This window comes from Mesocricetus auratus, unplaced genomic scaffold (genome assembly GCF_017639785.1).
Source record: "Mesocricetus auratus isolate SY011 unplaced genomic scaffold, BCM_Maur_2.0 Super-Scaffold_100020, whole genome shotgun sequence".
Lineage (NCBI taxonomy): Eukaryota > Metazoa > Chordata > Mammalia > Rodentia > Cricetidae > Mesocricetus > Mesocricetus auratus.
In genome coordinates, this window is record NW_024429201.1 from 21,780,823 (window position 1) to 21,805,215 (window position 24,393).

Consider the following 24,393-nt stretch of genomic DNA (forward strand, 5'->3'; position numbering starts at 1 on the left):
CAATCTTCTCTCAAACACAGAAAGGTCATCTGCTGTGTCTAAGGTCTAGTCTCTACTATTCAAAAGACTTTCCTAACAATCCTCTCTCTCGGACAGTAGAACTATGATACTCCCAAGAAATCCTAAGTGCAAGCATCTCAATTTGCACTCTAGGGGTTGATTTAAGACACTGACACAGCTGGGGGTCAAAATGGAGATTTCTGTAACACAGTTTAAGTAACTTGTAAAACTCACCTGTAGGCTTAACTGAGTAAAACCCAACAGCCTCTCCTTTCTTCCACAGAATCTTAGCATAGTCAGTACTGCTATGGCATAGGAATGGGATCTCATTTCTCTCCATTTCCTGTTTTCTATAAATAACTCGGTTGAGAACATACAGAACCACTCTTTCTCCAAGAGTGCTCACCTACAAAGAGAGTCAAACAGCAAGCACGGCAGTTACAATATGCAGCTTTTAGGAAACACCAATCACCTTGTTCCCCGCTCCCACAGCTCCAGAGCACTTCAAATACATCCTATTATCATAGAATCAAGGCTAGCCATTCCTAACAAGAACAGCACATTCCCACAGACACATTTTACGCATGAGATGCTGCCTTGTAGCAAATTCTGAACTGAGCAAAACAGATCCCCAGGCACACACTGTCCAGCATCTCACTCAGTGCAGCGTCTTCATGATTCTAGCTGCCCACAGCCAAGGGGTCTCTGTGCCTAACTACAGTCTCCCACTACATACCCTGCTTCAGTCTTCTATCACCCCTTTCCTGGCCCCTCGATTACAATATACATATTCTTAAAAAACAGTACTATTCCCAGGAGACTTGCAGAACAGTTACCTCATTTCATGACGGCAGCCATAAGTATCCCTTGAGAAAGGCATCCTTCTCTCCTTCTTCAGGTGAAATGTTCCTCTGACAGCCCTATCCTTGCTATAAAGATACCCTGCCCTCTCACCAACACACCTTTTGCTAGAGCAACTGAGCAAACATGCTGACTTGGGAAGGGGAAGTCCAGTGAGACACACTTGAGGCACAGAATGAAAGCAGGGTCTCACTCGTGGAGACACACTATCACAGGCACTGCACGGTTACCCCAGCCTTCTGTTGTAAAGTCAGCTTGCCCCAAGACATCTCTAATGTAAAAAACAAGACTTCTGTTTGTAAAGTCTATTTTCTTCCAAGTCCCCTTAAAGCAGTGGTTCTCAACCTTCCTAATGTTGTGACCCTTTAACACAGTTCCTCATGTTGTGGTGACTCCCGACGAAAAGTTATTTTTGCTGCTACTCTATAATTTTTGCCTCTGTTATGAATTATACTCTAAATATCTGATATGCAGCCCTTGGGGAAGGGCCATTTGACCCCTCCAAAGGGGTTGAAACCCACAGGTCGAGAATCACTGCCTTAAAGGAAAACAACTTTGTCCTGATCATTTGTGGAAAAAAAAAAAGAAACTATTACTACATGCACACACTACTCCAAAAATAAATACCCCTGGCAGGGTCACCCACGCCAAACAAAACAAGAAATGGCAGAACAGCCTATCTCTAGTCGACAAGGCCACTTCTTTATGTAGCACTAATCAACATAAAACTCCCTCTCACACTGAGCTGAAATCTACTTTCCAATGGCTATTCTTTGATAATATGCAGCCACATGGAGTAACAACATTTGAAGATAGCCATGAAGATGTTCTTCTTAATTTCATACCAATGCAACCTAAACTACTGAATATAATAAAGCCAGTTGAAAGTAACTCTGGAATCCCCATCCTTTCCCTTAGGAGTGCTTTGGACCCTACAATATCTCTGTTCACACTTGGCATACATTTATTACAAACACTGAAGATACTATGGAGCTTATGTGAGTTTGCTACCAAGGCTTCTTAGCTTCATTTCACTTCCATTTATCTAAAACCAATTTTTTCTCACCCATGCTGCTGTTTTAGTTTGAGGGTAGCCGTGTGCATGTATAACTAATCTTCTTGAAACACACACACACACACACACACATTATTTTACATCTATTCCTATTTAAATTCATTTGCTCCTATTTGTTTTTTAGAGATGGTGTCTCAATGAAGTCACGGGTGATCCTGAACTTACTTACTATGTTGCTGAGAATGACCTTGAATCCTAATCCTCCCATACTCCACCTCTCAGGTGCTGGGATTTACAGGCACAGCACCAGACCCACGGTGCTGGGGATCAAACCCAGGGCCTCGTGCATACTAGGTAAGCACTCTATCAACTGAGATACATCCTCAGAGTGCAGTGCTTTGAAGGAGAAATGTCCCCCGCAGGCTCAGGATTTGAATACTTGGATCCCAGTTGTTGGAGCTCTTGGGGAGGTTTAAGTGCAGCCTTGCTGGGAAAGTGTCACTGGTGATGGGCTTTGAGCTAAGACAGCCTGGTCCTATTTCCTGCTGCTCTCTGCTTTGATGTTTAGTTCAGGATGTGACTTCTCAGTTTCCTTCTCTGGCCACCATGTATGCTTGCTGTACTGATGGACTCTTCCTTCCATAAACTACCTTGGTCATGGTATTTTATCAGAAAAATGGCTAAGCCACCCAGGTTCCATCTTTGTTTCCGGATTCTGCTTTTTGGGGATTAGTTCCTTCATTCAGCGCGGGGACACAGAAAATTAGTAAGCATGTCATCCATGTCCTCCAAGGAACTGGTAGTGTGATGACCAGGACAGAAAAGAGGGGAAAGTCTTGTAGCATGAGCCTGGGGACCTCTACCCATATATAACTAAGCATAAGTTTGAGACATGGGATTATAACCTTTATTATCTCAATTAAATTTTACCCCAACAAATAAAATAGAGGAAAATAAGGTCTACAACAATAATGTCACTTGCTCAAGGTCATATACTTATAAACAAGCTATTTCCTCCTGTGACTTTACCATTTTTTCTGATAGACCAGCTGGTCCTCCTGCCCCACCCCTCACCAATTTCTCATTTCTCAGAGGTGACACTGTCAAATGGATACTGAGCTGAAGGCATCGTTAATCTTAGGGCAACCTCCTTTCCCAATCCACACCTGGAGGCTTTAGTTTCCTCCTGTGAGTAGGAGAGGACATGACATCTATTTGTCCTTCCCTATCCTTTTAACCTTCATCTAAATGTTCTAAGATGCCATAACTCAGTCATTTTTCAATTCCATGGGATATTTATTTCCTTTCTTTATGTAGAGTTCCACTGTCAGACATGACAAGTTACACTCTTGCACGGCTATCTCTACACCTACTGTATGGCTTTATATACACTTAAGATTCCTTCTTCCTCTATAGTAGCTCAAGACTGGGCAGATATGGGCAGATATCCAGACGTGCATTCTCCCAGCTTCTATAAGATGGGCCTCTTACTCTGGAATCTAAAGGCATATTTAGGAATAAACACAATATCCAGAAGGAATACAGTTTGTATACTTTAAGACTTCTTTTTTATGAGTAAATACAATATCCAGAAGGAATAACATTCACATTACTTCCCTCAAATTACTTCCCTTTGAGTCTGATGTCTTTCAGAGTTCCAAACTCAAAAAAAGGAACTGCAACACAGCCTATCTGAGCTGTCAAAATCTGACATGCCTCTAGGTCCTTCCCATTCAAATGCAGCCACACCAAAACACTGGCCTCTCCTCCACCAAACAGAAGGCTTCAGTTGAGAAAGGCAGGCATCCTCAGTCAGCTAACCCAGGGAGCCCATTCTTCTCTCCCACTTCTCAGGAAAGGAAGGATCATATAAACTGAGGTCCTAGTTTCACTATAAGAAACCCCAGGAGTTCAGAGTAACTTGGTTATATGGAAACAGGGGTGGGGCGGTGGAGGGTGGGGGGTGTCAACAACTTCAAAAACTATCACTTTACAGAAACCACTGAGGGACATGATCTGATTACGATTACCTGCTTTAGCCCCTCTCTGGAAGGTTCAGATGTTTTCACAATATCATCAATGGCCCACCACTGGTCAACAAGGTAAAGTGCCACAGCTAAAATTGAAAAATGGCCATTAACACTTAAGTCTGAAGGGTTAAAACAGACAATACTCCTGCTTGCTAAGGACTATAGACACACTATAAAGCACACCCATTCTTGCTTGCTTTCCTTTCCTGTCCCGTTGAGAATCAAATCAACACCCTCACATCCAGGCAAGTGCTCTACCTTCCCTGGATCCTAGACTCACACTTTATATCTTCATTTCACTTCATTCATTAAATGTTTAATTATAAGCAATTGAGAATTACATTTTTTAAAACTAAATACGAGAAAAGTTTATACAACAAATTACTGCATGTAGTTTCTCAGTAAATTCCTAACAGTTTTAATTCAAGCTCCTCCATTTACAAAGGCAAAGCAAGAAAGACCTGTGAGCGAATCCTCAGGTGCAAAGAGAGCAAGAACTTTCTGGGTCTGAGTGCCACCATAAAGAGGTACAAAGCCCACGTTTGACAGGCTGATCGGGATCTGAAACAAAAGACGACTCAAGATTAGTGGAAAATTTAATGAAAATACACAACAAAATGCCAAAGGAATTGCCAGAACTTAAGCTTTTCTCAAGTTTATTCTAATATACAGCTTTATTTCATACAAAATAATATCCCTAGTCTGTCCCAAAAAGAATAAAAAAAACAGCAACAATGAAAAAGAGACTTCTACAAGAATTTTCTTGTGGAAAAAATGAAAATTTGTTTCTAGATGGCAACCATGCTACTAAGTAAAAGCAAATGTCACTGCAAAACCAGCTGTAGTTATTATTATTAGACTTCACAAGAGGGACACATTTCATTTTCTAGTTAAAAAAACCAGTTAAGTAAACTGATGCTTCAGCAAGATACATGGAATACTTGAACACTGCCTTCATTGGCCTAGTTAAATTTCCACTTAGAGTCAATTTATGGAATTAAAATACTGGTGCTGGAGAAGTTGTTAAAAACTCTTTTCATCAGGGTGGGTGAGACGGCACAGTGGGTAAAGGAACTTGCTCCTGAGTTTAGTCACCAAGTCCCATAGGGCTGGAGGAAAGAACTGACTAAAAGCTGTCCTCTGATTTCCATACATGCCCCTCCCAATACAATAAAAAGTTTTAGTTCTTTAGTCACTTCCAGAAGCAAGCTCTGAGCTCTAGAAATATTAAGAAATCTGGCCACTTCAGTTCATACAGAATTTAAATGACCCCATGTCTCAAAGTAACACAGCTTTGCTGATCAAAATTTTGATTTTCCAAAAATCACAAATTTTTCAAAGAAAGAAAGAAAAGACTCATGATGCAAAAAAGTGTAATTTTTTAGCCTTTTTCATTTTCTTAATTAAAAGGAATTTCTAAATTCAAAATTCCAAATTTAAAGGAAATTTAAGTGACACTACTTTGACATGGTGTCTTGTCCTAACAGAACTGGTAAGCTTCTTACCCAAAAAAATTAAAGGCAAAAGACAACCCAAGTAATGAATGACCTACCTGTTTGTCTTCAAAGAGAAGCTGAGAGCCGGCTCAGTGGGGAAAGCACTTGCAACCTGAGCATGAGAGCCGGAGCTCAAAACCCCAGCACCCACACTACAGCCAAGCACAGCCATACTCTCATCTGTACCCCAGAAGAAGCATGAAAGCTCACTGTCTAGCAAGCCTAACTGAAATGGTAAGCTTCAGGTTTGGTCAAAGACCCTGTCTCAAGGGAATAAAGTATAAAGCAACAGAAGAAGGCATCCAATTTCCTCCTCTGGTCTCCGTATGCATATGCAAACACACACACACACCACAGCAAAAAAGGGTTTTTTTTTTAATCTGCCATTCAATTTGTTAATAATCAATATTAACACATCTTACTGGTAGACTTCTGGTAAATACTTCAAAATTGAATTTTTTTTACATTGATATATTTTTAAAAGATAGTGATTTCATATGTAACCTTGACTAAACGTTGGTTAAAAAAAAAAACCAAAAACACGAAGAATGCCTTACCGTAATATTGAGAATAGAAAAACAGTCTGGATTTTCAGGGTCTCCACACCTTAAGTTGGAGAGGTAATCCTCGGCAGAATTTTCCAATTCCTCATGTGTGCAGTTTTCCAGTAAATCCACAGGGAAGGCCATCCTCTAACAAACATGGGACAACACATTTACAATGAATGCCATAAAAAAAAAATACGCCCTATGTTATTGTAAGAAGACTTCTATACTTTTATTTCACAACATCAAGATAGATAGTTTGAGACCCATGTTAGGCACATATGTCAAAAACTTTCTAGTATTATTCATTTATATTAAAACAGTAATAAAGCCAGAAATAGTGGCTAATACCTGTAATCAAGCACTCTGGAGACTAAGGAGAAAAAACTGGTCAGTTTGAGCATACCTTGAACTACACAGAGTTCCAGGTCAGCCCAGGTTATTGTGTAAGATCTCTCAAAATAACAAAAAAAAAAAAAAAAAAAAAAAACTAAGCAATGAAACAGGAATTCATGCGTACGCCTGCAAATGCTGATATAAAGACATGCATATATGTTCATATACATAAAATATATGTATAAATATGCCTTTTACATACCCCTCAATGTAAGTCACTATAAAGTGACATGGGGTTGGGACTGGAGAGATGGTTCATCAGTTAAAAATACTTGTGGCTCTTGCAGAGGACCTGGGTTCAGTTTTCCAGCACTGATATGGTAGTGCACAACCATCCATACTCCAGTACCAGGGAGCCAATACTCTCTTCTGACCTCCACTGACACCAGGTACACATGTAGTACACATATATACATGCAGGTTAAAACACCTACACACATGAAATAAGTAAATCTAATTGTTTTCACTACATGGAAATTTTCTGGAATGAGACAAATGTTTCACAACTAAATGCTAGGTCCATAGTTTGGTACATATTTTTAAATTAAGTTCATTGTAAAAGCCAAACCCAAGAAATAAAAATATAAATTTAGTCCAGCTAATAAACAACCCTACATATCTGTTTTTTGAACAACTACTATACAGGACACACTTTTAATCCCAACACTCAGAAGGCAGAGACCGGTGAATCTCTATGAGTTCAAGGCCAGCCTGGTCTACAGAGCAAGTTCCAGGATAGCCAGAGCTGTTACAAAGAGAAACCATTTTGAAAAACCAAAAAATAAAATAAATAACGTTTTAAAAAATCACCATACATGCACACATAGAGAGAAAAACAAAAAAACACTACATTATATACACTTATAATGGGTGAATGTTGTAGTGTGTAAGATATACCTCAGATGTAAACGTCTGTAGAAGAAAATGAAAAACATACGAAAAATTTGCTATTCATTTTGTTTCTTTAAGGTGTTTACTTTAGGGCCAAGCATGCTGGGCACATCTTTAATCTGAGCACTTAGGAGGCAGAAGCAGGCAGATTTCTGCAGTTATAGACAAGCCTGATCTACATAATAAATTCCAGGCACAAAGAAAAGAAAGAAAAATAAAATACACCCAAACACAACAACTATAAAAAATCATTTTGAAATTAAAACTAGAAAAGACAATCTTACAATTGTAAAAATAAGCTTAAACTTAACAATATGATAAAGGTTCTCCCCAAAATAGCCTAATATAATGCAATACTAATGAAAATATCTTTGTCTTTTTTCCCCTTGACACTACTTAAGTTGATTAAAGTTAATATGAAAGAGAAAACAAGGAAAATAGCTAGGAAACCCCTTAAAAGTCAGAAATAAAAACAATACTTCCATAACTGTGATGACACAGTCACATAAGTGGATGACAGAACAAGATACAAAAATCCATGTAAGAGCCTTGAAAACTGAGTATGTAACATACTTCCACCTATGGGGAAGGATTTGCTAAATGTGATTTGTTTCACAGTGTTAGGATTAAGTAAAACATTCCTTTTGCTGACTTTTTAACTTAGAACTGAAATCTTCTAGGATATTCTTTACTAACTCTATTCAACATGGCTTCTGTGGGAAACAGAAATGTTGCTGGATTTGCCAGTTAAAATGTTTTGGGTTTTGATTTGGCTATGTGGTATTCTACCAAATATCATTTATTTGCCCACTCTATACTGAAGGACAGCAGGGCTATTTTTAGTATTTAGCAATGCTGAATAAACCCACTGAGAGGCCTATGGAATTTTTGGTTAGACACATACCCTCCTCTGTTAGGTATACACAGGTATGCTAACTAATCTCACTGAAACTGAGGCTCACAACCCTCTGTAACTCCCAGTTCCAGGGGATCCAACACCTTCTGGCCTTTATAGCACCAGACAGGCAGCATGCAGACATACACACGTATCTTTTTTTTTTTTTTAGAAATTAAGTAAAATGAGGACCTGTGACAACTACTGAGCTACCACTTCTTAAAGTAAGAACAAAGCTAGGGTTTACTCTCCTGCTCTAAGAGTTCCCAATTCATACAATTTTTAGTTTGCAATGCCATAGCTTGTGAGTAGAGGAGGACACCGTGCAGGTAGTCAATTCTTCCTTCCACCATGTGGGTACTGGGAACTGAGCTCAGGCATTCAGCATAGTACCAAACTCCTTCACCATTGAGCCACCTCGGCGCTAACCATTTTTATTTACCTAAAATAAAAACTGGAAAGCCTAATTGTAAAACTTATTATCGATCTCTTCAACTACAACTTATGGACTAGCTTTGTTTTGTTTGCTGGAGGGGACATTTAGCATGTGTCCCTGGCTTGCTGTGAAGGTCAGAGAAAAACCTCATGAGTCGGTTGTCCCACCCTTCATGCTGTCAGGTTGACAGCAAGTACCTTTACCTGCTGAGCTAGTCTGTCAGCCCCTGAAATTCAATTTTTATAAAAGTATAAAAGGATTAAAAATTAAAAAAAAAATCAACAGAACTTTCTAGTCCGGTTACCACCAAAAAACAAAAAAGGAGAGGGCAAAGGGAGGAAAATCGAGGCGTGGACCACCAGAAGGAAGGGCATCAGCTGAGTGGAGCACGCTCCTCCTAAAATGACCTTTATATGTGCAGAGCTAAGGGAGACATCCGATAAGTAACAGGGACACATAGTTGAATACTTTTTTTCTGAATTCTGAAGATGTGATAAGGAGACATGTTTTAGCACTGCCTGTAATCTGGTTAAGGACTTTACCACTTTGTACATTAAATTGAAAATATAACTTTATATATCTGTATTTTTAATCAAATTGATTTTTTAAAAGCCAAAAATCTATTAGCAGAACACTTAAATTCAATCCTACAGTTAGTAAATATAAATGTCTAAAATATCCATTTTAAGGAAAGAAAGAAAAGTAAGTATTTAAAATTATTAGCTCAAAGGTAACACAGCTTAATTGTCAGTTTAGACAATCTTCTTTTTTTGTCATAAATTCAAAATGAAAAAAAACCAAAACAAACAAAAAAACACCTAGGGAAATACCTAATTTCCAGACTGAAAGCAAGTTCTGAGAAGCCCTGGGCAGGCTGGGCAAGAGGAACACTACAGCAGAGGCAAGGAAAGGGAAGGGGAGGGAGGGAGGAAGAGAAAACAATGAAATGCCCTAGTTATGGGCTGTTCACTACTACTCTCCCATAGGCCAAAGGCAAATACAAGAGGCCTACAGTATGACAACAGTGCATTCTCCTTCATTCTTAGACCTTTTCAGAATCAGGTTTGGACTTGTTTTTATTGCCAAATATTATTTCTTTACTTGTATATACAATTTAAGTAGAAAACAGTCCTGTTTCTTGAATTTGCAAATCAGATGTTCTCAGACTCACAAGTACAAAAACACTAGGAAAAAAACACTTAAAAACTACAATTTATGAACAGTTTTAGAACTAAATCCATCACAGGCTTTAATATGAAAAATAATTACCCCCAAAGACCTAATAACAACTAAACCCACCATTGGTTTAACATGAAAAATAACTCCTAAGGCTAATCACACACATACCTCCTACCTTCAACAACACACCTGTGTTTCCAAGTCTGCCCCACACCCGCCACTCTCAATGCTAAACTTCATTAAGTTTGAAAGTAGGGGACACACTGAGAAGCATTATATTCAGGCTTTAAAGATAGTCTTACATTTAACAGATTTATAGAGGCCAAAATCTGAATGTTGGCATCATTTAAAAACATCTCCTAAATCTCTAAGGTACAGATTCAAGCCACTGTATTACTGAAGAGATTCACAATTTAAGAAACGTGACCAGTCATCACACCACTAGTAAAGCAGGAAAAATAATAACCCAGGCAACAAAATACACTTTCCTTTATACTTACTTTTATTTAACATGCAAAAATCACACATCAGTATTTTTTCATATAGTTGCATAAATTTTCTTTTTGTTAAACTGTTGTAACTATTTCATGACTTAATATTCTACATACATCCTGCATTCGAAAGAATGCTAGAACTAAAACTCCCATGACTCTGGGTCAGCTCTGCTACTAACTTTATGGTCATACACAAGTTACTTACCGTCTTCAGGCTTCTACAATTTCATTAGTAAGGCAATACAACTGGACAGGTTAATCCTAAAGACCTTCTAAACATCTAAATTCTTTTTTTTCCCGAAATTCTTATAATTAGAAAAAATCTTAATGACTGACTTAAAACTACATAAACTATTAGCATTATAGCAGTTCCACCCCGGTTTACAAAAGCAAGGGATGATGTGAGGTTTGGGAGAGAGGGAGGATAAATCCCTTGATTCTCTCTCTTGTTTTTAAGCTTCTGTTCAATGTTACATAACTGTAAAGCTGTCAGGTCAAATTCTGTCAAGTACTTTAGGCTCTGCCCATGAGATAAACCAAAAGGCCTAAACAGATTCTACATGACCGAGAAAGCTTAGTGCAGCCATAAGCCAACTAGCTCATCAAAAAACTGACATACAATGGACAGTGAAGTGTAAAAATTGTCCAAATTAATTATGAATTAAACAAATGGTGGGCTCGGGAATCCTGGCTGTACAGAAATACAAACAGACCTCTTGCAGAAGAGCTCCAAGATGCCCATCAGCCCAGACACTCTGTCTCTACGTCCCATAATTCTGCCCTTTTCCCTAGATTTATAAAACTATGTGAAAGAATGAATGTTAAGACAATATGAAAAAGCAGAATAGGAACAAAGAGCCTGTCACTGTCGTTTTCCCTCTACTTACTGCTGCTAATTACTGCTAGTCAACTGTACCTTAAAAACAGAAGGGAACATATTTCTGTATTCATTCTATAATTATTGCAAGATTTCCACAGGTTTCTGCTACTGTTTGGAGGCTTCTGAGGTGTAGATCCCAAATCAAAGTACAAATATTTTTGAGGTGAAAAAATTCTGAAAAAACAATTACCTCAACCAATCTTAAGTCATGACCCTGTCCTGACTCACAATAGTGTCTTCTTCAAGACACCAATCAGCAATGCTCTCAACTTCACACAAGCTTATGATTCCTTTCTCTTTTTATGATTCTTTTCTCTTTTATCTGCGATTCCATTCCCTAACCAACACAAGCCCTGTACTACATCATCTCAACTGATCTCTTTGCGTTACCTCTTTTTATTCTAGGCCCCATGCCCTCCAGAGCCCTAAGTCCTAGATGTCCTAGATATATCCAAACACCCACCTCTACTCTGAGAGCTGAGAAGTTGAGTGTGCCAATAGTGAAATAACTAAAAAAGCTATTACTACTACCACCCAAATCTAAGTGGCTCTTGGCAGTACTCAGCAAGCCCTTTTTACTCCCTGTAAAAGATTTGCTTGCATTTAGTTAATGAATGCCACTAAGTTTGTAAGTGGGTGGATAGGATCTTAAACAAATATCGTCCACAAATAAGATTTATACTGCTGTCTCTAATAGTAGTACTGCAAACCCTAAAGTAGATACCTTGTATTCAGTTGACAGATAAAGAAACTAACTACAAACAATTTCTTCTTCAAGGGCATACAACCAGTAAGCAACAGAGGTAATCTGCCTTCAGTCAGTCAATATCTGTTCTTTCAATGACAATGTTGCACCATCTCTAAAAGCATAGGTGTTAGGGACCTTAAGAACATCCATCAGGATAGTTTTAAATATACTCTTTTCAAAAATATTTTAAAAAATATTCTAACTAAAGGTTTAATTCTTTCTTCGGAAGATACTTAGCACTAAGGAATCATGTATTGACATTTTGTGTGTATTGGGTTTACACTGGCTAATGTCATATGCCCTAGACCCAAGCTGACACAATTTAGTTTGACCTTGGACAAATACTGATGATATGAACATGTAGAGGGAAAGGCCCTCTACTGGAGCAGAAATAAAGTGTGGCTAGCTGCAGAGTGTGTATGAAAAGGCTTGCATCTGTACTGGGCCATCTCAGCTACTAGGAGGCTGAAGTCCCAGGACCCCTTGATCTCAGGAGACTGAGACCTGGGCAACACACTCCAACTTAAAAAAGTATTGTTAAAGCTAAAATTCATAAACATTGGCAAAAGACATGAACAGAATTTTTAAATGGGAAAAATATAAAACCAAAACTACTAAATAGCTTTTTACAAAGTCTATCTTCACATATATTTTAAAAATCATGAATAGTATCAGCATAAATGTATATACAAAACTCTGAAAAGAATACACACTGTAAACAGCATTGAACCCTGATGAAGAAGGACCTTAAGGAAGAGCCTCCTTCCTCTATGGGCTCAGTCTCTGTAGCCCAGCCTCTCCTGGATGCATGTGGTAACAGGCTGTGTCTACATCGTGCCTCTACAGAAGGCAGAATGTGAATTTAGGGGATCTGTGGTAGAAGCAAAGCAGGATTCATGTAACTGAAATGAGATTCAAAGATGTTTGAAAGGTGCTGAAATGGTTAGAAAACAAACGCTAGCCCTCTCCAGGGCAATGGTGATATATGCCTTTAATCCCAGCACTCAGGAGGCAGCCTGGTCTACAAAGTGAATTCCAGGACAGCCAAGTCTACCTAGAAAAACCCTGTCTCAAAAACAAAAACAAACAAAAAGACCATCCCCAGGAGTGGCTGGTAAATCCTTGTACATGTCTGACACATTGCAAAGTCTAACAATTACAAATGATCTTAACTACAGAAAGCCATAAACAGCATCTGCAGCTTTCACTCATATACATGCTGAACTATGTTAAGTACCATATTTACTCTAGGATATCAGCAACTCCAGTGTTCCATGACAATTACCAAACAACCTCAAAAGCCCAGAGAAAGTACTTGAATGAATGTCATAAAGCAGTGTCCATTTCAATATTAAACTGTTTTTTGCTTGGTTTCTATACCACATAAGCATATCTGACTTTTCTGGGATTTATTAAAGTTGCTGGGGGATCAGCACACCCACTCTCAAGACTAGCTCTGTAAAACAGGAGTACAAAGCCAGGCGGTGGTGGTGCACGTCTTTAGTCCCAGCACTCGGGAGACAGAGGCAGGTGGATCTCTGTGAGTTTGAGACCAACCTAGTCTACAAGAGCTAGTTCCAGGATAGCCTCCAAAGCAACAGAGAAACCCTGTCTCAGAAAACAAACAAACACACCAGGAGTACAAACAATAATACACTTAGTGTTGCCACTATCTTTAACATAAAACACTATAGACATTTGTCTCGTTTGTAACCACAAAGATTGTTTTAAACATAAAGAAACTATATCTAGTTCACAAGAGAAACAAAAATAAAATGTAGTGCTTAACTTTGGCCTATTTATGAAATACAACAATTACCACCATGCCATAATCTACTCTCTAATATCTGTCTAAATGGCTATGGTTGGGGAAGTGTTCTCCAAAGGCCCAGGTGTTTATTACAGGCTTGGGAACCAACCGGTGGCCCTCTTGGGAATGGGTGCAACCTTTAAGAGGCAGTGCCTAGGAGGAAGTTAAGTCACCAGAAGCACACACGCCCTGGAAGGACATAGTGGGACCTCAGCTCCCTTGTCTCTGCCCCGACTGCCACAGGTAAGGAGCTTTGCTCTCCCAAAACAAATGTACGACAGACCCAACAGCTACAGGTGAAGCACACACAGAATGAGACCTCTAAGGCATGAAGCTCCCTTTAAGCTATCATCCCACTCTGTCACAGTGACACAAAGCTACCCCAACACAGCGGTCTCTGAACCACAGCCTGGGCATTTCCCTTTCCTGCCCAGGCCTCTGCACTCTTCATTTTAGAGTCAGAGGCCTATATACACCTTGCTCTTGCTGCCCTCTTGAACTTACTTACCTAAGCAAGAAAAAAATTATTCCCTATTTCTCACTAACATGGCTCCTGAATAACTTCAAAACATACCTGAACAAATGAATGACTACATGAAAATTTGTAATGAACTGTAGAAATGATCTCTGAAAATACAGTCTTTAAATGAAAGCCTCAAGGAGGAGAGAGTTGCAGACTGATCCAGAAAGCAGAGAAAAAGGAAAGCAATTGGATTTACCAAGCCAGTTACAATACATAAAGGCAACTGAGAGTGGAAATGCAGGAAAATAAACAGATCAGACAACAGCACACTAAGAATACTGCCTTAGTATCTATTGCAGTCAAAGAGACACATGACCACAGCACTCTTATACAAAAGAGAGCATTTAACTGAGGCTTGCTTGTAGTTCCAGAGGTTTGGCCCAGTATCTTCATGGCAGGAGCACAGCAGCACACACGAGGACATGGTAGCTTAGAGCTCTGCAGGCAGCAGGAAGAGAGAGCCACTGGGCCTGGCTTGGGCTTTTGATAACCAAAGCCCATCCTCAGCAACACACCTCCTCCAACAAGACCACACCTACTAATCCCTCTCAAAGAGCACCACTCCCTAATAACCAAGCATTTAAATAAATGAGCCTATGGGGGTCATTCCTATTCAAACCACCATAAATACTATATCACAGAATCCTAAATCTTATTTGACACATTAGCAGAAAGCTCTTAAGCAACTCTGAGCAGGGAAGACAGTCATGGCTATGTTTAAAGACAGTTTATCCAGCAGCTATACGCAAGGTGGATTCACTGGAAGAACTGAAGAGAAACAAGTTGAAGGGATTTTATCAGTATCTTGTGCATAAATAGTTATCTTTCAGGATCTATGGTAGATTGGTTCCAGGACTAATTCCCAGTCTAAAATCCAGCTATTCAACTCTCTTGTATGAAATACCATAGCATTTGAAGATTATCTATGCACAGCTTCCTGCAGACTTTAAATCATCTCCGGCTTACTTTTAATACTGAAAACGTAAATGCTACATAGATGGTTGTTAAGCTACATTGTTTAAAGAGTAATAAGAAAGGGTCTGAGCATGATCAGTGCAGGGACAATTAGGTTTTTCAAACTGTTGACCTGAGAAAGTTTGAATCTACAGATGCAGTCTTGTAATACGTAACATACTGCAATGAGATTCCCTTTTTCTCATTTGTCTAGCCTACTAAGCTCAAAACTCTAGAAAAGCAGAACCCATTTCTTCACAAACATTAAAAACTAAGAACAGATCAAATGATTTCTGATGTCCTTTCTAATTGGTAACTTGTCTACACTTGCTTACTTTCCTTCAAAACACTAGAGCTCACTTGGAAATAGAAGCTAGGAAGAAAAATGTGGATTTACAACAGGGTGGTATCATCAAATTTTCATTTGTAATTATTTTTAAGCTAAGAATGCATTGCTATTTACCATGTACCAGGCACTGTGTAAACATCCTTTACATATTATCTCATTTGTTTTTCAAAATGATAAGAAGCAGACATTTTATACACATTTATCAAATAAGTGTTAGACCTGAATGATAAGCAAGCCAATCAAGCTCTCACAGCTGAAGTACTAGAGTCAGACTCTTAACCTAGGCAGTCAGTCTACAGAAGCTTTTAACCTGCTGGTCAGGTCCCCAGGTCAAAACAAAGGGCCAGCATAGACCACAATGTACATGAATGCAATACAAGTAGTATAGACAATAACCATACTGCTCAATCATTCCTAAGAAGTTAAGTTTTTAAACCTTGCAGTGTAATTTCCTTAGATTTTTGATGCTTCTTACACTGTATTCAGAGTTTTTAAATGATTACTTCACAATTAAGAAAAGGGAACACTCGGGAGGCAAAGGCAGGTGGATCTTTTTGCCTGGTCCACAAAGTTGAGTTCCAGGAGAGCCGAGACTACACAGAGAAACCAAAAGAAAGAAATGAACAGAACCTAAGTCGGAAGCTTGTAGCTCAGTTGGTAGGATATATGACTAGCACAAAGAAAGTTCTAGGCACAATCTTCAGCACTGTATAAGTGGATCTCATGACACATCTGTAATCTCAGCACTTGCAAAGTACACCCAAGAGAGTCAGATGTTCAAAGGCATCCTAATTACATATCCTAGTTACATAGTGAAGTCTGAGGCTAGGCTGGGTGTTCTCTCTCTCTCTCTCTCTCTCTCTCTCTCTCTCTCTCTCTCTCTCTCTCTCTCTCTCGTGTGTGTGTGTGTGTGTGTAGTTACAGAAGCATAAATGACTCAAACACAGCTGTATCACCAAAGCCCACCCCAGCACAGTGACAGCTCACAAAGCTGGGGACCTAGAGCACACTACATGAGCTCTGCTGGTCTGTTTTTTCTAGTCAGTTGGCTGGTCTGGGCTACTTTCAGGCTGCTTGGCTGGTCCCTGCTTATTCAGGGTTGCTCCTTGAAGGCAGGCAGGAATTTTCTCTGCAGCTTGGCTTGTGTGAGAGAAACAGCAGTCTTTTCTGGTTGTATATACTTGTGGAAAGGGGACTGGTGAATCCCACAGCTTTCAGGAACTTCCTGAGGCTACTTTGAGTCCAAGTTCAAACTTCTGCCTCTTTGCCTTCACTGTGAAATCATACTGAGAGAGAGAGAGAGAGAGAGAGAGAGAGAGAGAGAGAGAGAGAGAGAGAGAGAGAGAGAGAGAGAGAGAGATTTGGCCTCTAGAACTCCCTTTTAGTACAGGTCATTACTTTATCTAATAATTATACATATGATATATTTATATACAACAAAAAGTCAAGCTCACTGGCTTTCCCTCCATTCTGATTAATTCCTAAATTGGGCTCTATCCTTATCAATCTACTAAATATTTTGACTTTCCAGCTACCAAAAACATTGTAAACTCCCAAAATCAATTATTTTCATTCTTACTCCTTTTGACCATGGCACGGGCCAGACCCAACATGCCATGTAAAACATTTCTCCTTCTTGAATATCCAGGAACAATACTTTTTCCAATTCTCATTTTTTTTTCCCAGCAATTGAACGCTGGCCTCTGCACAATCCATCTTCAGGGTCCTTCCACATGCTAGGAACATGTCTCACCATGCCCTATATCTCAAAAAAAACTTTTGGAAAAAACCTCAAGTTCAACCATTACTTTGTAAGATACCTCTGGCCTCATTCATACAAAAAGCAATGTTCCCTCTTTTGCACACCCCACATCACATGCTTAGTTCACTTACAGGACACAATGCCTGTCCCATCTGTAAGACTAAACTTCTGAATCATATCGAGTACATTTACGTTTCCGTCCCTAAGCAAATGTCTGGTTTTAAGTACCATGGTGAATTTTCCATATTACACTATTTTTACACTTCCAATGTTACAAATAAAGCAGAGCATGCAACTTGGCACTCTGCAAAAACATTCATTAAATTGATTTGTTCCTAATTCAAATTTTCAAAAGAATTGTACATTTGTATTTTAAGGAACTTTTAAGGCTTAATTCAAAACGCTTCATTAAACTACAGACTCCCGGATGAAATGGCCAGCTTCTTTGTAACCTACCACATGAAAGAGACAACTAATGGCTGCTTAATAAATGAAAGCTATCTTTGGTGTAGTCTAAAACTAAATAAAATAGCATTTTAATCTAAACAATCTTTCTAGACCAAGGAATAGTTAGTCGTGCACTAATACTCCAACAATTGTTTTTTGATATTTTAGCAAATTCTCAACCTTTCCCAGACTATCTTCAAATCATCACATCTTTCCCTTCATGAATTTCACCCAGTAATGTTGTCTTTGAAAGAGCTGCCAACTACCTCGCTACAAATGAGGCACGCCCCCCAATTTAGAAGTTAAACTTCAGGGCTAAGGAAGCAAAAGAAGTAGAGCCCAATGGTGTCTGAAGAGATCATCATCCCACAACAAAACAACCAGACCATCACATGTGCATGCACGCGCGCGCGCGCGCGCGCACACACACACACACACACACTCCTAAGTCTTAGAAATGGGAAGGAACATGCCCATCCATTGAACCTCCTGTCTAACCAACAATCTTTAGGACACCATCCTTGACAGACACTTTCCAGACTACGTACTTTCTGCGTATTGTAAGTCATATTTTAAAGTCAACACTGCATTTTTATGCAGTTGGTTTGACAATACACACAGGCTTGAAAGCTTACGGAGAAGCATTCCATTTTGATTCCATTTGATTTCTCAGCCACTGAGAAATTTTTGTTGTTGTTGTTGTTTTCTCGAGACAGGGTTTGTCTGTATTGCTTTGGAGGCTGTCCCAGAGCTTGCTCTGTAGACCAGGCTGGCCTCGAACTCACAGAGATCCACCTGCCTCTGCCTCCAGACTGCTGGGATTAAAGGCATAAGCCATCAATGCCTGGTCATCAATGAAAATCTTAAGCAACCTTCAAGATGAACCACACACCCAGATCACTTCCAAACTCCTCAAGTAAACACATTTGTCTCAAGGGAGGGAAGGACCTACTCGCCCTGCGCAGATACAAGTAAAAGCAGCTGTTGGGTTTCAAGCTTAAGGTGCTAGTAGAGACAACTTCGTCTCCCTTTAATAGGTCCAAACGAGTCACCTGTAGTTCCCTGACTTACCGTCTTTGCTTACTCAAATTTCCTAACCGGAGACAGAGACTTAAGTATCTTAGGGGCCTTTCCCCTCAGTAATTCTGCCTGTAAAACAAGCATCAGTAACAGGAAGCATGATTTTCTGCTGGGGATGGTCCTTAATATGATACCAGTTTAATTTACTAACAGGGGTAAAAGAAAGTTTGTACTTTCTAAAGTATTCAGAAAGTATTTTTCTCCAGATCGAATTCAAATAATTCACTGGATTCAGTCTCTTAAAGGATGGGAACCACTTAAGCTATTTGAACTCGACTTCAGATATCAAGATAACTAGACACAAATCTTTTGGAAGTAAAACCTACACAGGTACAAGTTTGATGTATGATCATTGGTGACTCACATAGGTTATGTCTAGGTTCACCAACTGCTCCTCTTCATAAATTTAAAGAGGAATCCACTATGACAGCCACTCCATGTCTATGCATGACGGACATCATTTGCACTTAAGTTTTATAACGAATGAGCTCCTCTCAGGTTCCTTTCTCCCCATCCTCTATTCTTAAAAATAAACAGATGTGTGAGTCTAATTAATTCCATATTAGTTCCATTAAAATCTTCTTGTAAATACTTCATAGAACCAGATACGGTTTCAACAGATTACCTATACACCCTATGATGTGCTTTAAAAGAAAAATTAAAGCACACCAAACCCAGATCTATCAGAAGAATCCCCTCCAGGGCTCACATGTATGTATTATGCAACAACCAGCGATCCAGATGTTAATCCCTATTCTGATGCAATGGCAAAATACCAAAGGCAAGGGTCTAACTCATTCGAGAAGCCCATTAACAAATTTAAACAACAATTACTATATGCTCGAGGATCTTGGAAAACAAGAAATAATTTTGAATTACATTAAAATTCTTCCTTTGGGTGATCTTTTAGCTGCCTGTCTCTCCCCTCCCGATCCCCTACAAAACCCTCACAGCGTTTTAACCTACGATTTGAAAATGACGGCCTGAAGCGGGGAAGGGGGACCTGCATCAGGTGGTTTACCTTAGGCTCTACTTTTGATAAGATACCCGCGTAAATTCCCAAGAGGGAGCAATGAGTTTCATCATTCTTTCCCAAGCACAATCATCGTAGTAAAACGTGATCCAGACCCCAGAGCCACACACCACCCGGGACTCAGGCTCCAGCCTAGCATCTCCAGTGACACAGGCCTCTCCAAGATCTGCATGATGGACGGCAGGGAACCCTGGAACAGAACCGCAATGACCCGAACTCTAGAGTGACGCGAGACTCCCTCCATACAGTACCTAGTTCAGAGCAGCCGGCCGTGCGGGAGCCACCTGCGCGGCGACCCGGTGCTCGCACCCCGACCCCCACCCCGCCCGGGTCCCGCTATCCCGAGCCGGCCCGGGGTTCCAGGTGGGGACCTGAAAGGGAGCGGCAGCTACGACCCCGGGAGGGCGAGCGCGGCATTCCCTCACACAAAATGGAGGCCTGCGCACCTGGGGTCGCCGCCACCCGAGGCCCTCCTCCTCCCCCCACGGGCCCCTGCGGCTCGGCCTCGTCCGCCGCGCCACGCCGCGCGCACTCACCTCAGCCGCGCCGCGGGGGCCCGAAGGCGGAGCGCGAATGAATGAGCCGCCGGTCCCCGCCGCCGAGCCCGGGACGCGCGGCTCGTCGCCGGTCGGCCGCAGCCCACCGTCCCTCCGCCGGCGTGACGCACTGGCGCCGCGGCGCGCCCACCGCGAATCCCCCCGCCCGCCGGCCCCGCGGCCGGCCTCGGGAGCCGCCCCGCCTCAGGCCCGCGGCCGCCCGCAGGTGTGCGCCCGGCTCGCGCGGGCGGTATTAAAGAGTGACCTTGGCTTAGCCGGGAATAGCAGCGACTAAGCCGCGGGGGCCGCGCGCTGAGCTCGCCGGCTCCTTTAAGGTCGACCTGCGCGGCATCCCGCGTGCGCCGCCCTCCCTGCGGGCCTCGGGCCCGGCGCCGGCCTCTGGAAATTTCGCCCGGGTGGGCGCGGCTTCCCGCGGCCTCCCGGTGGGGAAGGAGATGGTCGGCCGACCTGAGGACGCCGGCCTCCCCCCCCCCCCCCGCAACCCCTCGCCACCTCCTGACCCCCCTGCTACCCAGAGCGGGCGCGCTAGGGAGAAGGGAGATGGTGCAGAAATCCCACAGCCCCGACTTTATGTCGCGAGAGAAGGAACCATCACGGCCCAGCGTTGACCTTTGCTATGACAAGCTAACCTGACCCCAGAGAGCCTGCGCCATCCTCTCCTCCCCTTTCCCTCCCCATCCCTTGCCACCCAGGCCCTCTTGCTGACTACATCCTACTCGAGGAAAAACAAGTCCCCAGGTATTTTAGGGATGAAAATTCTTTAAAGTAATACATGCTGTAGTAGAAATATATTTAATAAGGATGCACAGAAATAGTATTTGATTTTTAAGACTTGCTTTTTTTACCTAAATTCTAAGAAATAAAATCATCCGGTTGTAATGGCGTTGTGGTCCAGCTCATTCAGAAAAAAAATGGAAATTGCTCCTATTCCTGGGACGTATTTATTAATCTCGACACTAACATTTAAGGATTACTACTTGATACTTCAAAGAATGCTTTTTCATATAGATCTATTCAACTCTTGCTTATTTTTACAAACGGGCTTTTTCTACCTCCAGTTGCACGTAAGAATCAACCTCACATCTGTTGTGTTTATGTGTAATAAATTATTATGAGAAATCTTGAATTATATGCATTTCCCATTTTTAGTGGAATTTAACAATGAATTAATAACCAGCAAGAATTTTTGAAGAGTTGGATTCCAGCCACAGCTACTCATGAATGAATGAAGTGATATAACATGCTTGCAAGTGGGAGTCCCCAGGGTAATCCCAGTTGTCGCTTTGGGAAAGCTATTTGTTTTTCGGGCTCTGGCACCCCTTCCTCTAGGTGTTGAAGTAAACAAACTCTCTGGGTCCCAGCCAGGGCATTTGCTTATGTTTCAGATGCCTAAGTGCAACCACCTTTAGAATTACTTTATCAATCTGTAGGAACCTGTGTCTGGATCACTTACCTGGCCACTGAGATAGAAATGTGAAGAACTACTTGTCTAGCCCCAGGAAAGGGTCCACTGACCACCTACACGCTGATAAACCCTGCCCTCTTTCATGTGGCAAGCATTCTATCTGCTGAAACCTAGAGGGCTTTCTTCCACGTGTCTGGATGAGTGAAGCTGTCTTCATGTAGGAGAGCTCTCCATGCAATGGGCTTTGATGGTTGCTGAAAGTCCATCAGGGTCACTGGAGAAGAATCCCTAATGGGTAAAATGATGGTCCCTGTTTCTGGCTGCTGCTGAGGGCCCTACACTCTGCTGTTCTTTCTGGAAATTAATTATCATAATCATCTTTCCGGTGCATACTAATGTGTCTCCCTGTCCTGTTCACAATAAGAGGAAACTGAGGAATACAGAAAAGCTGGTCAACTTGTTCATGGTTACACAGCTAAAGATCCTGGCCTTTGGTTCAACAACACACTCCCTTAAGCAAAATTCTATACTACCTTCATTTGGTTGAATTTTGTCACATGCCCTGTATCCTCTGTTTGAACAAATCTCTCATTTTGGAACGTAGAGGAAATGAAACCTTTGGTTAGAAAACTTGTAAAATTCCCTGGGGGATAGAGAGACTGCTCAGCAGTTACGAGCACTTACTGCTCTTGCAGAGAACATGGGTTTAATTCCCAACACCCACATGGTAGCTCACAGATAGTTCCAGGGATCCAACACCCTCTTCTGACTGTTGTGGGGTATCCACCAGAGAAAAGTATTCAGACATGGTTCTAAGCCAATAGAAAGTCTTTGTTAGCTGGCTGGCAACTACACTAGGTGTTTGGGATCCCAGTATAGCCCTAAGTCTTTCTCCGGGTGAGCTTTTAAGCATAAAAACAATATCCTGAATTGACACACTTCAGTTAACAAGAACAGTTAGCCAGAATCGGAACCACAGAAGCCAAAAAGCAAGGTTAGTACATCTAGAGACCTTCCCAGAAGTATGGACTTTGATGGATTAGGTCTTTGTTTTTGTTTTGGCAGGCGGTGCTGTCTGTGTGCTGAGTTCTATGGCCTGAACATCATTTCCATCATGGAGTCAGTTGTACTAAGGTCTGAGGACCTATTACACTGACCTCTAAGGACCATCAAGCATGCAAGTAGTACATATACATATATGTAGGCAAAACACTCAAAAAATTTTAATTAAAATAATTTTTGAAGAAAATTTGTAAGATTTCCTCTGGTGCAGAATCTATTAGTGTTTGAAAACCACATATTTCTTTTCACTTTTTTCTTTTTCTTTTCTTTTTGTTTTGTTTTGTTTTGTTTTGTTTTGAGGACAGGGTTTCTCTGTGTAACAGTCCTGACTGTCCTGGCACTCATTCTATAGACCAGGCTGGCCTCTAATTCACTGAAATCTGCTTTCCTCTGCTACCCAAATGCTGGGATTAAAGGTATGCACAACCACACCCCGCCCATCTTTTCACATCTTCTTAGGGCTAATAGTTCTCCAAACTTTTTTGGGTGGAGAGGAGGATTCTGACAATTAAAAGTCTTATTTGGGCCACACAGTGGTGGCACATGCCTTTAATCCCAGCACTTGGGAGACAGAGGCAGGCAGATTTCTGTGAGCTTGGTGCCAGCCTGGTCTACAGAGCTACACAGAAACCTTGTCTCAAAAAAAAGTCTTATTTGTATTTATTTCATGAATGGGAAAAAAAACCATTTCTTCAACAAATATCCATCAGCACCTTTGTCTGCTAAGATGTGAAAAGGTAGTCTTGAGATGGTTTACCATAGTTAAGCCACGATGAGAAAGTTAACAGCCAAGGCATGCTGTATACTTGCTGACTAATAAAATCCATTTACATCAGATAACGCTCTCAGGATTAAAGCCTTGTTCTGAGTGGGTTTTCTCTGTCAGCCACTACTGACATGTTTCTGATTTCTGAGTTTAGCTTTGAAACTGTGCTCTGGGAGAAAAACAAATAAAAGAACCCGAAGAACATGAAATCTAACAAGTTTGAGAAACCCAGAGACCCTTGCTTCTGCAGATTTGATTTGGTTTCAGGGACTTCAAGAATAAGAGCCCTCTGTCAAACTGAGTTTGAATTGAAGAGGAATACTCTTTGGGACTGCCAGTATTGCTGATGAACGATTAAGTACGGATTTACATTCACGGTAGACGCTGCAACATCCATTTCCAGTTTTGGTTTTGTTTGGTTGGTTGCTTGTTTGTTTGTTGAAAACACAATATTTTGTTCTGTGTAAGGCTGTGTGACTTCCAGGGAATCGCTGACAAACATCCCTTCACCCCAGTTACAGCTCAAACAACAGACCAAGGAAACCATCCCACCCAGTCTAGTTTGCAAGGTAAAGCAACGAGTGATCAGGGTCACTTCCAGGAGCGTGGGTGACTCCACCTCTTGCACCCCTAGAGCTGTACACCCCACTAGAAGCCAGTTCTACCCAACAGGCTCCTTACTCTCCCTCACAGTAACTGCTCACTGCTGGCTTACCCTAAGCCCTAAAGAGAAGTTTCTTAAAAGTCTCATCAGCCTTGAAAGTAGGGTTATTTAGCTT

The 24,393-nt window shown here is 41.1% G+C and overlaps 1 protein-coding gene and 1 long non-coding RNA gene across 3 annotated transcripts in view; one reads left to right on the top strand and one right to left on the bottom strand.

The window, feature by feature from the left end:
- Fam169a (family with sequence similarity 169 member A) overlaps positions 1–20,496 on the bottom strand; it is a 48,009-nt gene extending 27,513 nt beyond the window's left edge. Inside the window, exons 1-5 of one of the 2 annotated variants that reach the window (XM_040728905.1) lie at positions 20,361–20,496; positions 5,960–6,094; positions 4,368–4,467; positions 3,907–3,992; positions 235–406 (exon numbers count right to left, since the gene is read on the bottom strand). In XM_040728905.1, coding sequence (XP_040584839.1) covers positions 235–406; positions 3,907–3,992; positions 4,368–4,467; positions 5,960–6,091 — 490 coding nt within the window. In that variant the 5' untranslated portion in view covers positions 6,092–6,094; positions 20,361–20,496. Of the gene's footprint in view, positions 1–234; positions 407–3,906; positions 3,993–4,367; positions 4,468–5,959; positions 6,095–20,075; positions 20,094–20,360 lie in introns of those variants that run through there. The other variant, XM_040728906.1, reaches the window with a different exon arrangement.
- A 354-nt stretch (positions 20,497–20,850) lies between these two features.
- Positions 20,851–23,035, top strand: LOC121133114. Its single transcript, XR_005869849.1, has 2 exons — positions 20,851–21,119; positions 22,852–23,035. It is a non-coding gene; the product is annotated as an uncharacterized LOC121133114 (long non-coding RNA).
- The last annotated feature ends 1,358 nt before the right edge of the window (positions 23,036–24,393 follow it).